The 14,785-nt window shown below is 46.4% G+C and overlaps 1 protein-coding gene across 1 annotated transcript; it reads left to right on the plus strand.

The window, feature by feature from the left end:
* The first annotated feature begins 110 nt into the window (after window positions 1–110).
* Window positions 111–10,199, plus strand: LOC133346892 (NXPE family member 4-like). The gene is made up of 6 exons (XM_061558720.1): window positions 111–136; window positions 306–384; window positions 5,880–6,583; window positions 6,719–6,777; window positions 7,164–7,382; window positions 8,572–10,199. The coding sequence occupies exons 1-6, from the start codon at window positions 111–113 to the stop codon at window positions 9,108–9,110; spliced, it is 1,626 nt and encodes a 541-aa protein (XP_061414704.1). The 3' UTR covers window positions 9,111–10,199.
* Window positions 10,200–14,785: the final 4,586 nt, after the last annotated feature.

Here is a 14,785-nt window from a genome sequence, read left to right on the forward strand (position 1 = left end):
CATGGTGATGGCGTGGCGAGATCCTTCGCCAGCCATGCGGTGATCTTGATGTATCGTGCGAGCGACCCGGATGCCTTATAAACGTCATTGGTTTTAATACGTGGTCCATAATGACTCTTCGCAAGTCATTCGGAAAGTGTGCAAACATAACCCTCGCGACCTTGACAGGATTTGCGAAGCAAGATGCGCAATGATTTCTCCTGCGTTCTTAATCGAGTACCGCAAGGTACGCGTCGCGCTCGCATCGATTCGCCACGAGTCTTATAAGCAGGGGCTGAGGGAGGCCAGTTGCATTATTGTTGCAGAGTTTCGAATGCCGACTGGGCAAGAGACGGACAGCCACTGTGCATTGGCTCCGCTCATGCTGTGAAACGGCCAAGAGAGGTAAGAAATTAAGCGCCAATATTTCATCATATCGTTTTCTGGCATACGACAACGCCAATGCAGTGACACTTTCTGCACAGGCATTTTATGAGGAAAAGACCACACATCTGTCATTGAAACTGTGGCTTAGCGGTTGAGCGAAGGTCGTGATAATCACTGGCGGAGCCAGTAGGGGGGGGGGGGCACATGCCCCCCCAATGATCCGATCGATCATTGGAGTTTATTAGTAGTAAATCGGCATTTCGCGACCCCACTGCCACTGTGTAGCATATTATTATGTGTCAGGGACTCTATGAGATGATATGACAATAGTCTGGGTCCCTAATTGCCAATAAGTAAAGACTCACAGAATTGTGCGCAGTTGCGTATACAGTACACGACTTCCCTGAAAGCATTCACCTTCAGCGAGCGCGATGCCGATCACACAACGCGGTTCGAATTCGACCCTCGATCCATGGCTGGGCCATCGACGCACACGCGTCGAATAAAAAGCAAGGGACAAGTCCTTACTTACTAACAACTATAATTTTTCTTTGCTGGAGGGGTTGCCCCCCTCTACCTGAAAATCCTGACTCCGCCGTTGGTGATAATAATGCCCTCGTTGGTAGCTCAATAGCGAACACGCTTATTGGTATTATTATTATTATCCTTGTTAACTCAGGGAAGCCTCACCCAGGCCTTTCAAGGAGGCTCTTGCCAAGTATTCACAGTCAGGAGCAGTAACTGACATTTATATTCCGATTGAGTAACCTGCGAATATATATTTTTATTTTGGCAAATTTGTATCATAGCGCGGGCACACACAGTGGCCTGCTCTTGCGAATGACGCCACGAGATATTTGACGTCCACTGTGAAGCAGACGGAACACCTTTGCATAATTAATACACCAGCGGTATTAACCAGGGCGGCCACTGGAATCGGACCGCGCACAGCTCTGCAACAAGCGGCGGACGCGCCATTGCTGGCCTCGTGTCACCGCCCCATTCCAACAGCCTGGCACAATATTTACACAAAGCTAGATCGAATGTACGATAGCCTTGAGCAGTTTGTTATCATTTCTCATTCTGTTTAGCGCTTAATATTTGCATGATATTTGTTTAACATTGATTTTGTCGTGCTCCAATACGTGGGGCATTGTATTCACTGCCCCCCCCCCCCCACCCCTTTAAATTGAGGTCATGGCTTGAGGGCTGTCAAGCTGTATGCATGAGCCATACATATTCAGTATATTGGCCATTATTGGCGGTCGACTTTGCTACGTTTTTGAAAGTGATAACAGCATAAATGATCGTTCTAATGGTAAAATTCGTAAGTGGCTAGAAAACCCATCACAACATAGACGCAACGCACACCGCCACACGTTTTGCTAAATCAGTATTCATTATCTAAACATTTAGAAATGGCATTTGGAAGAACAGCATTTATTTGTGTAAAGCCATCTCCTGCAATTCTACTTTCGCTTCCCAACCGTGGAACGCTCGACTGCGAACAACACCATCAGCTGCTCAGATGATGGCACTTCTTGCGAGTGTCTGGAGGGGCCATGGACGATCTGCAGGCGATGCCTGAACCACACGCCCTTGTACAGCGCTATAGGTTTTGGCCGACGAAGAGAGAAACATCGGTGAGCGGGGCTGTCCGCTCCGGTGTCGTCTCCTCGTTAGAAGCCGCGTGCAGCGCCGCCATTGTTGATCGTGCGCGGTGGGCCCCTGCAATGGTCGTCAATTGATCTGACGAAGTTGGTGTGGTGGACACGGAATGATGAAGGAATGAATGCACGAACTTTTTTTTTACATTCAATCCTCTCGGGATAAATGGCTGGGTGTGTGTGTTTGCGTCGTGTTTGTGAAGTTACAGGATAAATGGCTGTGTGTGTGTTTGTGTCGTGTTTGTGAAGTTACAGGATAAATGGATGTGTGTGTGTTTGTGTCGTGTTGGTAAAGTTACAAGATAAATGGCTGGGTGTGTTTGTGTCGTGTTGGTGAAGTTACAGGATAAATGGCTGGGTGTGTGTGTTTGTGTCGTGTTGGTGAAGTTACAGGTTCACGGCGCTCAGCGAACGAGCCTGGAAACGACATGACCACCAAAATGGTGCTGCTTTCAACTGTGATATTTGGTTTTTTGTTGCCATTGATATTTTATGATAACAAAAAGGTAAGGGGTTGTATCCTTTGTTTGTGAGAGGTGATATGATTGTGTTAAAATGCTATTGTTGAGTTCAAGTAAGCATTACTGAAAGTGCGCACTCGCAGAATGCAGTGTGGCTGATGGCATGCGTAAAAAAACATTACGTGTAGTTTTTCTACGTGGAGGGACAGATAAGTGATGGAAAGCATGTCTGCCTAACTTAGTTAAACACATTACTTTTGATGCTGCGTTGGCAGTAGTGCACAAGCACAATAAAAAAAAACAATCTCAACACATTCGTTAATAACACTGTGGCCCTGAAATGAAAATAATAGAGAATCAGTGACGTTTCGGCCAATGGTCCTTCCTCATTGCGCATAATTATCAGAAACATCACATAGACAGAGTTAATACGGCGATGGAGACTGAACTTAACAGCATGGGGCCTGATCAGAAGTACAGTTTGAAAAGTTTTTGATGACTTGTTTTTACAAAAACCAGTTCACCGTTGTATTATTTTCTTAATTTACATATCATTTGTACGAAACTGCAAGGATAACCGAAGTAAAGGCTCACAGAATTGTGCGCATTTGCGTATAGAGTACACGACTTCCCTGAAGGCATTCACCTTCAGCGAGCGCGATGCCGATCACACAACGCGGTTCGAATTCGACCCTCGATCCATGGCTGGGCCATCGACGCACACGTGTCGAATAAAAAGCCACGTTACATTTAACTAACGTTAACTAACGTTAAATGTAACGTGGCGAGGCAAGCTAACATCCTCCGCACGGTGACCGCTGTGAAATGGAAAGAAACGTGCCGGCGTGGAGACAAACACCGGCTCTCGCGCGTGGTGCGACACAGGCTCACACTTTGGCGAGAGGCAAAATACAGTCGAGCAGTCCGGCCGTGTGACTCCGGGGTAGAGGCAGCGGCTCCCGATCGGAAATTGTTGAGAACTCAATTGATCGAGTTTGGGGGGGGGGCGGGGGGGGTTGACGCAACCCATCATCACTCCTTCCAGGGGGGGGGGTCGATAAAAGCCAGTACCACTTTGTGTGGAAGTCAACAGTGGTTGTCCTATGCTAAAGACTCGCCCTCGTCCGGCAGAGTTATACCGAACGAATTACATCTCCGATTAGCACGGTTGGCTACGTGCGGTGCGAAAGAAGTTCAACAAACACATATACATACTCCTGTACAAGGGCAGAAGGCCTCCATGCCATTTCTGTTCACCTACATGAGTGACCTCGGTTTGCCGTTGTCCTTAAGGGTGATGGGATGTTATCGCCCTCGCCTGGTATGCAAGAGGTCGTGGGTACAATGCCGATCCTAACAATACCTTGGGGCGCCACGGTGCCGAGATTTTAACTACATCGCCTGGTATACAGAAAGTCGTGGGTTCGATCCGGACACTGACGCCTGTATATTTGGAGTTTGCATGTTCTCCCCGTGGTCGCGTGGATTTTTCTACGCTTTTTTATCTGGGTCCTCTGGTTTTTCCCTCCAAATTTGCAATCAACATCACGCGTTTAGAGTATTTGGCTGTTATACATTTCCACGTGATAATCCACTTCGTCGGGCTATCATTTGTGGCCAGGTCGCTTCTGAAAAAGAGCTCAGTGGGCCTTACATGGTAAATACATTTTTTTGTTTAAAAAAAAATTAATAGTATATCTGGAGTCCGTCTGTTCTCTCTCCCCGTGTTGGTCGGTGGATTTTTCTTCTGGTTCCTCCGGTTTCCCCCTCCACGTTTAGAATGAACACGCCTTCAGATAATTTGGCTGCTATTATGCATTCCGACGTACGATGACATCAGCCACATCGAGGAGCCATCGTGTGTGGCCAGGCCGCCTCGGAAAAAGAGCTCAGCTCAGTGGGCTTTACCTGGTAAATAAAAAAATATTTTTAGAAGTGCCTTAGAGATCTGGATTGGAATTCACCGCGCCCATTACGCACAGATGACGGTACTCTATTAGTTGTGTTCAAGGTGACACGGGAACATAACGGGTGGAGCCACCGCGAGAAGGCGACTGTCTCCCACCCACAGTGCAATTGTGGCCATGCTACCCAAACTATGGGCCATAGAGGGAGCCCATCGATACACAAAGAGACACAAACACACAGAGAGCCATAGAGATGCATTAAAGACAAACCACAGTAGTTCGACTATGGGCATGCATCCCAAACTACGGATCATATCGTAACCCACTGTGGTCTGCGCTCCTTCGACGGAGGAGGAAAATCAAAACGACACCAACTCTCTAATGAAGCCCTCTTCTCGTGGCCTGCAGACCGCGACATTGACATGTAGCTCCTGAACACATTGCCACACGCTTGAAGAGAATAGCGTCTTACACCATCACAACCATCCAACAAAGAAGGTCACTCAATCGTGCGCTTTAAAATTCGCTTCCGTGGCCGTCTGGAACACTCTTCCTTCCGATGTTAGGAAGCCACTGGTGCTATGCACTTTTGAATATAAATGGAAAACTCATTTCTTTAGAACAGCGTTTTGTGTTTAGTTTGTTGTCCTTCCCTCGCACCTCCGATTAGCACGGTTAGCTACGTACGGTGCGAAAGAAGTTCAACATACATAATGACATTTTATTTCAACCATTGCCATGCTCTGCTGCAGTCGAGCGATGGCAGCTGTTCCTCTGTGGCACAACGTGAACACAGCACCGGCCTGCATGCGGGCATTCGTCTGCCAATGGTCCTCAATGGGTAGCAAAGATTGACCGTATTTGCGATCCCGAAAATTGCGCAAACTATTGGAATTTTGCAGGATGTTATGGATTTTTAGTTCTTGCGAAGCGATGTATCATTGACTTTTTACAGAATTGTCATTGGTGATCACATTCCCATACATCTGTTGTTCATAGTGTTAATTGCATGCTTTAAATTAATCGTGTTACAGTATTTAAAGTGGAAATCACTTGAGATGGAATGTATCGTTTGTAAGGGTGTCTAGGGTGTCATTTGACACGTACATAGCAAACACGTAATGACACGTGTACACACATTTTAAACATATTACTTGTATAGTTACATTTTTTTTGTACAAATGAACATGACACCACAGTTAAACACATCAATAAATATGAACAGTTAAATGGTGCACACCATCACTTAATATAGAATGTTGTCTATCTGTAACAGTTGCAGATGTGGCATGAGTGTCTTCCGATTGGAGAGTAAGGATAGGTTGAGACTGGAGGAATAGTTCAGTGTCTGGAAGAGGGTTCCATGTGGTTTGCACCGTCCGAGTAAACATATAACGCTGGGCCAACGTTGATCAAACGGGTTCAACCCCATGGCAAAGTTGCACGTTTACTGGGCTTCATTCCACTTTTCCCTTCAGCTTCTCAGGGATCATCATCATCGTGTCAAGCCGAAGTTTAACTATCAAACCATCAGAGGGGCCGATACGCTGTCCACAGCCGAGCGCAACAAGCACGCGCCGGGTTACAGCCGATCCACGTGGCACCTGCCAATATCCACAAATCCCATGCTCGTGACTTCGGCCTCGGAAAGCGTTGTCACGATTGTGGACGGACGGGAGGAGCATTTTGTCGGCGAATCCCTGCGCGCGAAGCTGGAAATGCGAGACGCCACCGGCAAACCCAAGTCGCACGGGGGCGACTTCGTCATGGCCCGGATTTACAACGCAGACCTTGGCGCCGCGGCCTCGGCATCCGTGACCGACCACAGCGACGGGACCTACACCGTGGAGTTCAGAATCCTGTGGCCGGGAGAGAGTCGGCTGGAGATCATTCTGGTCCACCCCGGTGAGGCGGTGGGGATTCTGGAGAACGCGAGGGAGTCCGTGCCAAACAGAGTCAGCTTCTGGGGAACGTTCGTGGCGGGCGAGGCCAAAAAGACCGCGGTGTGCGAACTGTTCCTGAACACAACCCAAGAGGTCTGCAATTTCACTGACGAGCGTTTGGGCGAAGGCTTGATTTGCGAAAAGCCTAGCGGCTTCCCCTGCTACTCTATCCACGGATACACGTCCTTCACAAAATACTGGAAAGTGTTCACTCAAGATGAAAGGAGGCTTTTTTCAAGGTAACCCTTTAATTGTTGTTATTATTACCCCGGTAAGCATGGAAGGTTGGTTCAATTGTGGCCCGACGTTGGTCCAACGTTTTCAAAAGCACGTACCTACGACGCCAACAACGCATTGTGCGTGTTTCATTGCAGGGACCACATCCTGGTGCCGCTGCGAGTTTCATATCACGTCCATGCCTCCATCACGGACGGTGAGGATTTGTGTGACGCTGCAATCTACACGTGAGAAGCCGACGTGGCCACGGCAGAGAACCCCAGTGTGAAGTCCCGTCGCCTGAGCGAGGCACTCTCATTACAGTTGACTCACAACATCTATACTTCTCGTTTTCCACTTAACATTTTCCAAACGGCTGTTTTTGTTTGTTATAATTACTCTACACAAACGGCTTTTATTCAAATGATGAGGTGAACTAGAGACTCCTAGCGTTGTAGAATTGGAAACTCGTGATGGTGTAGGATTTTGCAGCCAATGTTTTGATTCATAATTGGGATCCCCATCGCTTTTTGCTCTGTCACGTTGCCAATATAACGACGCAACATCTCCAGTGGCTTGATTTGTGTTGTACACATGTCACAGAATCGACAACGAGGCCACCTAAGCCATGCGTCCCTGGATTGCGAACCGCGTACCCGAGCGGCCACTACTTTGGCAACGTCTGGCACTCGACCTTGTGCGACATGAAGCATTTCGACGATCCGCAAGAGATCCGAGCTTGCCTGAAGGAAAAGGAAATTCTTCTACTTGGCGACTCAACCATAAGACAATGGTGGGAATATCTCAACGAGTTTGTCAGAGGTAAAGCGGATCCTTCGACTTCGGGCCGGTCTCTTCTTCCCAAGGTTCGGTCGGTCAGATCAGCAGCGACCACGGCACTAAATCCGGTCCATCTCTCCGTTGCCTACCAAATCGCGCGGCTTCGTTCATCTCCAATCCCTCTCCGTTGTACGTCCGACTGGGGATCGGTAAAGTGGGTAGCCCCCTTCTGTGCGAGGTCAACCATGGTCACTCTTAAGGAGAAACCCACTGCCGTGTTCGTCTGGCCTACACTACGTGCAGGTGTCGATGGTCCGCGTGAGCCGGGCCTCGCTGACCCCGAGAGGTCTTGTTTTTTTTTCTCTCAGTTGGATGTTCACGCGAGTAAGAATGTCCATGTGAATAAGGATGTTCATGTGAGTTGGAGATCTTTCCTGAAAGGCCTGCGGGAGGTTGCTCAATCCTCTCGACTGTCCCCATAGTCTGGAACTCCCCCTGCCACCTTTGCTGTTGACTCCCTACCCCTGTTCAAGTCAAGGCTCAGAGCCTTCCCCTTTTCATCTGCACATAACTAACTGCATCTATTCAATCAATAAGCACGCCCAGTTTGTCCACAGCGTCATGAGATACGGTGCAATTAAGCAATTGCACGCATCCACATTGTGATGTATAGCAAGATTATCCGGTCGGATGGTTCAGCGATAGAGCGGGTGGCTAGCAAGCAGAAAGTTGCGAGTTTGATTCCTCGTTTACCCTATGGAGAGACTCGTCCCTGCCATAGGAACAGGGAATTTCCACCACTGGCGCGGGGCTGTAAACAAGAGTTAAACACCGCCTCAATGCCAATTTGATCGGAAAATTACTTCGACTGGACTTGTTGATGAATATGTTGACAGTTATTATTTTTAAAAGTCAGAAGAAACGAACATTTCTCTCGCAGGTGCACCGAGCCAGTTGTATGAATATGATGTGATATGAAGAAGGGTCATTTCCTGAAACGCTGCTTTATTACATGTATGTATGTATATCCTTTTAAGGCCACAGTGTTAATGACGGAGGCGTTGAGTTTTTGTTTAGTTTCGTGATTTTACGCCGCTGCCGAAGCAGCGTCACCAAACCATTCCTGCAATGTTGATTATGATCATATATTTTATATATTATATGATTATATATTTTCTATATTATATGACTATATATATTTTTTTCCCCCGTAAATCTCAGTTTAACGTAGAGTTGAAACGTTTGGCCCTGAAGAAGCCCGGTAAAGGAAGACAACAGCCACGATTGGCAGTCGACATCGAGCACAACATTTCCCTGCAGTGGTACTGCCACGCGTACCCGCTGATCACGCAGGCCTACACAGTCACGCAGGACGCCCGCTACATCGCCCAGCGCATCGACGACACCTTCGGTGGGAGCCACACCGTGGTGGCCATTTCCCTCGGCGCTCACTTCGTCGTCTTCCCCGTCGAGGTTTTCCGCAGGCGAATGCGAAACATCGGAGCGGCCGTGGCGAGGCTGCTGCTCAGAAATCCCAAGACGAAAGTCGTCGTGAAGTTGGCCAACACCCGAGACTCGACCAACCTGGAATTCTACAGCAACTGGAACACGTTTCGGATGAACCAAGTTACAATGGAGGTGTTCAAAGACATGAATGTGGCATTTGTTGATGCGTGGGACATGACTGCGTCGATAAACTCCACAGACGTCCACCCAAACAGAATGATCGTAAAGAACGAGGTGGATTTGTTCTTATCGTTCGTTTGTTAGCATACGGGGCAGCGACCGTCCTGCTTCAAACTACGTTTCAAGGGAAAGCAAGTCTCTGGTCGGCATCTTCAGACTCGCTGTCCTGAGTGCGGAATGTATCTCACGAAGTGTGTGCTGGGACGCTGCTGCTGCTGGTGGCGGTCTAAGGCACGGCCCTAGGACCGGCGTTACTTGCCACGGGGACCCACGACGTTCATTTCCACCATCATGGACCGATGCACGAGGCAGATTCCCCCTCCTGCCTGTGTTGGACTGGCGAAAGACCGAGACATCTCTGAATGGCCATCAGCGAGACTTTGTCGGTGACAGTCGACTCACTGTCATGTCCAGCTTGAACATTTGGACGCGTCCACGTCCGTTGCATTCATTTCTTCTCTTTGAAAAAAAGGTTTCCGTTATTGTTTTGTCTTTGCGAATGGACGCTCGACTCTCCCATTGCTCACGCCAATGCTAAGCTAACCAATCACTCCCTCGGCTCTGCACCGTTTACAGCTTGTGCATCAATGTCACCCGTTAAGAAGATGTCATGCACCTCGCCCTCATTTAGCAGTTAATTATTTTTCAGTGCTTGCGTGTGTGGTGTCAATATTTAGGAATTTCTTAACTTGCAGTGGCTTTAGAGTCTGAGCGTTTACTGGGCAACTCTGCCTGATGTCCTCCCCATGGGAAGAAAGAACCCCACTCCTCCTTAATGGCTGCCACTTGTCTCTCGATAATGGAAAATACTGCCACTCTTCACAAGTGTGAAGATGTACCCTATCATTCTCACCTCGCTGAGACCAATTTATTCGTCTCAATCCTGTCTCCACATCGCAAAGGTTTGCTTCTTGAACGTTTGCAGCAATGGTCGAATCAAGATGGCTTCCTGCTCTTGCCGAAAATTCTAAGCATCTCCGATCTCATTAAGGCAGAGTTATAATGATGAAGGTGTTCCGTGGTTTTATAAAATTCAAACAGAATGACAAACCCTTTTCATATATGTGCGTAAATGTGATTTGCTGTTGGGAATGTTTTCAGCTTGGTAGTGGAAACATTCCGGGGCATAATTAGTTGTTCCGCTGCGTATTTTTACACATTAAAAGGTGACGATATTCCCATTGTGACTTTGCGTTCAGCTATTGTTCGGCGATATTCTGAAGTTGGGTACACGTTTAAATGATAATTGTTTTACAAAAACAACCGCGCGTCAGGTCACGTGAGACCACACTCGCTCTCTCTCGAGACCGACACGAATCCCTGCCCTGACACGTTAGATCAGGGGTCGGGAACCTTCTTGACTGGGAGAGCCATAAAAGCCAAATATTTCTAAATATATTTCATTGAGAGCCATATAGTATTTTTAACGTATAATACATTAAATATGTCTTGCTTTTAATGCGACTTCTGGTGCTACATGGTTTTGCTGATGGCCTTGTAGTCTGGTTGAGCTTCATGCAGGCGTGACCCGTGCAATTTATCTTCAAAACTAATTTCTGTTTACTTTAAAATGACACGGTATTATTAAGCAAATATCACAAGTATTTTAAAATCAGTTCCAAACTGATTTTTTTTTCAACTCAAAAATTGTCTGGGAGCCATATGCCGTCACTGGAAGAGCCATATATGGCTCGCGAGCCATAGGTTCCCGACCGCTGCGTTAGATGGCCATCACGTGGACGATTTCGCGTTTTAGTTACATCCTCATAGCTAGCGCACTTTAAAACAGAGTAAAACATTATTTTACTGCCAAATTAGACTTGATTTTGTATACCACGCGGTGCTACCAACAATTGTCCAAGCTTTGTGGTCCTCTATATTACGATGTTTCCATCAATTAATCAGCGTTTATACATGTCGGGGGAGGAGGAGGGGGGGGGGGCGAAGCACCCGAAGTAAACCCACGCCTGCAAAGTGTTCAACACCCTATCCCCCTACACAGAGGTGTGGACTCGAGTCATGTGACTTGGACTCGAGTCAGACTCGAGTCATGAATTTGATGACTTCAGACTCGACTTGGACTTGCATAAAAATGACTTTGTCCCACCTCTGCCCCTACACAGGTGTAAGAGGTGGTGTGAGTCCACATGTTGATGCACCGCACTCTCCTGGCTGGCCGGGGTATAGCTCCTTCCTCGACGCTCACGGAGGTTCACGGCACGTGTGTGATCCATCAACCCTCGCTGCCTCCACAGCAATGGATTGTCGGGATTGTAATGGCTGTTTTCGTTATGTAAAAAAACAACAACAACAACAACTTTAAAATGTAATTAATATGAATCCGGATATTAACATGTATCTCATAGAAAGTGCGTTTTTACCAATACGGCGAATCTGGATTCATGCCTGCGCCCTATACCCATCACCAGTGTGTGTGTAATCCGTGATTTCACGGCTCTGTTGGTGACGGAGAGCGACGCAAATAAAGTGTTGGGGGCAAGCTGTGAGCGGCTCTCACCAGGGCCAGGCAACTTAAACTATAAAACTGCAGACTCGTTTACCAGCTAAGGCCCACTAAGCTATATATATATATTTTATGAGAAGCAACGTGGGCACAAGTGATAGCCCAACGAAGTGGCTTATCACGTGGAAATGTAAAACAGCCAAATACTCTCAACGCATGTTTCTAAATGTGGAGGCGAAACCCAAAAGACCTGGATAAAAATCCACGCGACCATGGGCAGAGAGACACGCGCACTCCAAATATGCGGCAGGCGTCACGTGACGGTCGGGATCGAACCCACGACCTCCTGTGCTGAAAGTTGACCTCACGGTCTGCATAGTCGCTACAAACGTGTCTATCGTTGGGCTGATCCGGATGATGACTGCTAAATATTCGAGACAGTGACCGCATTAAAAAACACACGGCCTTCTCTCACAGCAGGCAAGGAGGTGTACGGTCCCAGTCCTCGCACCGCCTGCGTGCGCGCGGTGATGCTGCACGGGTTTCATTAGTACAATAGTTCACCCGCCATGAACTGGTGAGCGTGAGCTGGTGATTGTTAGGTATATGGGTGTATGGAGAGTTGACGCGTTCTATGAGTGATGATTGGTATTTAGGAGTTGCGATGGGTTCTATGAGTGTGGGTACGTTCTATGAGTGTGGAAACGTTCTATGAGTGTGGAAACGTTCTATGAGTGTGGATACGTTCTTTGAGTGTGGATACATTCTATGAGTGGAAACGTTCTATGAGTGTGGATACATTCTATGAGCGTGGGTACGTTCTTTGAGTGTGGAAACGTTCTATTAGTGTGGAAACGTTCTACGAGTGTGGATACGTTCTTTGAGTGTGGAAACATTCTATGAGCGTGGAAACGTTCTTTGAGTGTGGAAACGTTCTATGAGCGTGGAAACGTTCTATGAGTGTGGACACGTTCTATGAGTGTGGATACATTCTATGAGTGTGGGTACATTCTATGAGTATGGAAACGTTCTATGAGCGTGGAAACGTTCTATGAGTGTGGATACGTTCTTTGAGTGTGGATACATTCTATGAGTGTGGGTACATTCTACGAGTGTGGAAACGTTCTATGAGCGTGGGTACGTTCTTTGAGTGTGGAAACGTTCTATGAGCGTGGATACGTTCTATGAGTGTGGATACGTTATATGAGTGTGGATACATTCTATGAGTGTGGATACGTTCTATGAGTGTGGATACGTTCTTTGAGTGTGGAAACGTTCTTTGAGTGTGGATACATTCTATGAGTGTGGAAACGTTCTATGAGTGTGGAAACGTTCTTTGAGTGTGGATACATTCTATGAGTGTGGAAACGTTCTATGAGCGTGGGTACGTTCTTTGAGTGTGGAAACGTTCTATGAGCGTGGATACGTTCTATGAGTGTGGATACGTTCTATGAGTGTGGATACGTTCTTTGAGTGTGGATACATTCCATGAGTGTGGATACATTCTATGAGTGTGGATACGTTCTATGAGTGTGGATACATTCTATGAGTGTGGGTACATTCTATGAGTGTGGATACGTTCTATGAGTGTGGATACATTCTATGAGTGTGGATACGTTCTATGAGTGTGGATACGTTCTATGAGTGTGGGTACATTCTATGAGTGTGGATACGTTCTAAGAGTGGATACGTTTTATGAGTGTGGATACATTCTATGAGTGTGGGTACATTCTATGAGTGGATACGTTTTATGAGTGTGGATACATTCTATGAGTGTGGATACATTCTATGAGTGTGGATACGTTCTATGAGTGTGGATACGTTCTTTGAGTGTGGATACGTTCTTTGAGTGTGGATACATTCTATGAGTGTGGATACGTTCTTTGAGTGTGGATACGTTCTTTGAGTGTGGATACATTCTATGAGTGTGGATACATTCTATGAGTGTGGATACGTTCTATGAGTGTGGATACGTTCTTTGAGTGTGGATACATTCTTTGAGTGTGGATACATTCTATGAGTGTGGATACATTCTATGAGTGTGGATACGTTCTTTGAGTGTGGATACATTCTTTGAGTGTGGATACATTCTATGAGTGTGGATACATTCTATGAGTGTGGATACGTTCTTTGAGTGTGGATACGTTCTTTGAGTGTGGATACATTCTATGAGTGTGGATACATTTTATGAGTGTGGATACGTTCTTTGAGTGTGGATACGTTCTTTGAGTGTGGATACGTTCTTTGAGTGTGGATACATTCTATGAGTGTGGATACATTCTATGAGTGTGGATACGTTCTTTGAGTGTGGATACGTTCTTTGAGTGTGGATACGTTCTTTGAGTGTGGATACATTCTTTGAGTGTGGATACATTCTATGAGTGTGGATACATTCTTTGAGTGTGGATACATTCTTTGAGTGTGGATACATTCTATGAGTGTGGATACATTCTATGAGTGTGGATACATTCTTTAAGTGTGGATACATTCTTTGAGTGTGGATACATTCTATGAGTGTGGATACATTCTATGAGTGTGGATACATTCTTTGAGTGTGGATACGTTCTTTGAGTGTGGGTACGTTCTTTGAGTGTGGATACATTCTATGAGTGTGGATACATTCTATGAGGGTGGATACATTCTTTGAGTGTGGATACGTTCTTTGAGTGTGGATACATTCTATGAGTGTGGATACATTCTTTGAGTGTGGATACGTTCTTTGAGTGTGGATACATTCTATGAGTGTGGATACATTCTATGAGTGTGGATACATTCTTTGAGTGTGGATACATTCTATGAGTGTGGATACATTCTTTGAGTGTGGATACATTCTTTGAGTGTGGATACATTCTATGAGTGTTGATACATTCTATGAGTGTGGATACATTCTTTGAGTGTGGATACATTCTTTGAGTGTGGATACATTCTATGAGTGTGGGTACATTCTATGAGTGTGGATACGTTCTATGAGTGTGGATACATTCTATGAGTGTGGATACGTTCTATGAGTGTGGATACGTTCTATGAGTGTGGGTACATTCTATGAGTGTGGATACGTTCTATGAGTGGATACGTTTTATGAGTGTGGATACATTCTATGAGTGTGGGTACATTCTATGAGTGGATACGTTTTATGAGTGTGGATACATTCTATGAGTGTGGATACATTCTATGAGTGTGGATACGTTCTATGAGTGTGGATACGTTCTTTGAGTGTGGATACGTTCTTTGAGTGTGGATACATTCTATGAGTGTGGATACGTTCTTTGAGTGTGGATACGTTCTTTGAGTGTGG

The sequence above is a fragment of the Lethenteron reissneri genome, chromosome 25 (assembly GCF_015708825.2).
Source record: "Lethenteron reissneri isolate LAM-NWPU_2019-01 chromosome 25, ASM1570882v1, whole genome shotgun sequence".
NCBI classification, from domain to species: Eukaryota; Metazoa; Chordata; class Hyperoartia; order Petromyzontiformes; family Petromyzontidae; genus Lethenteron; species Lethenteron reissneri.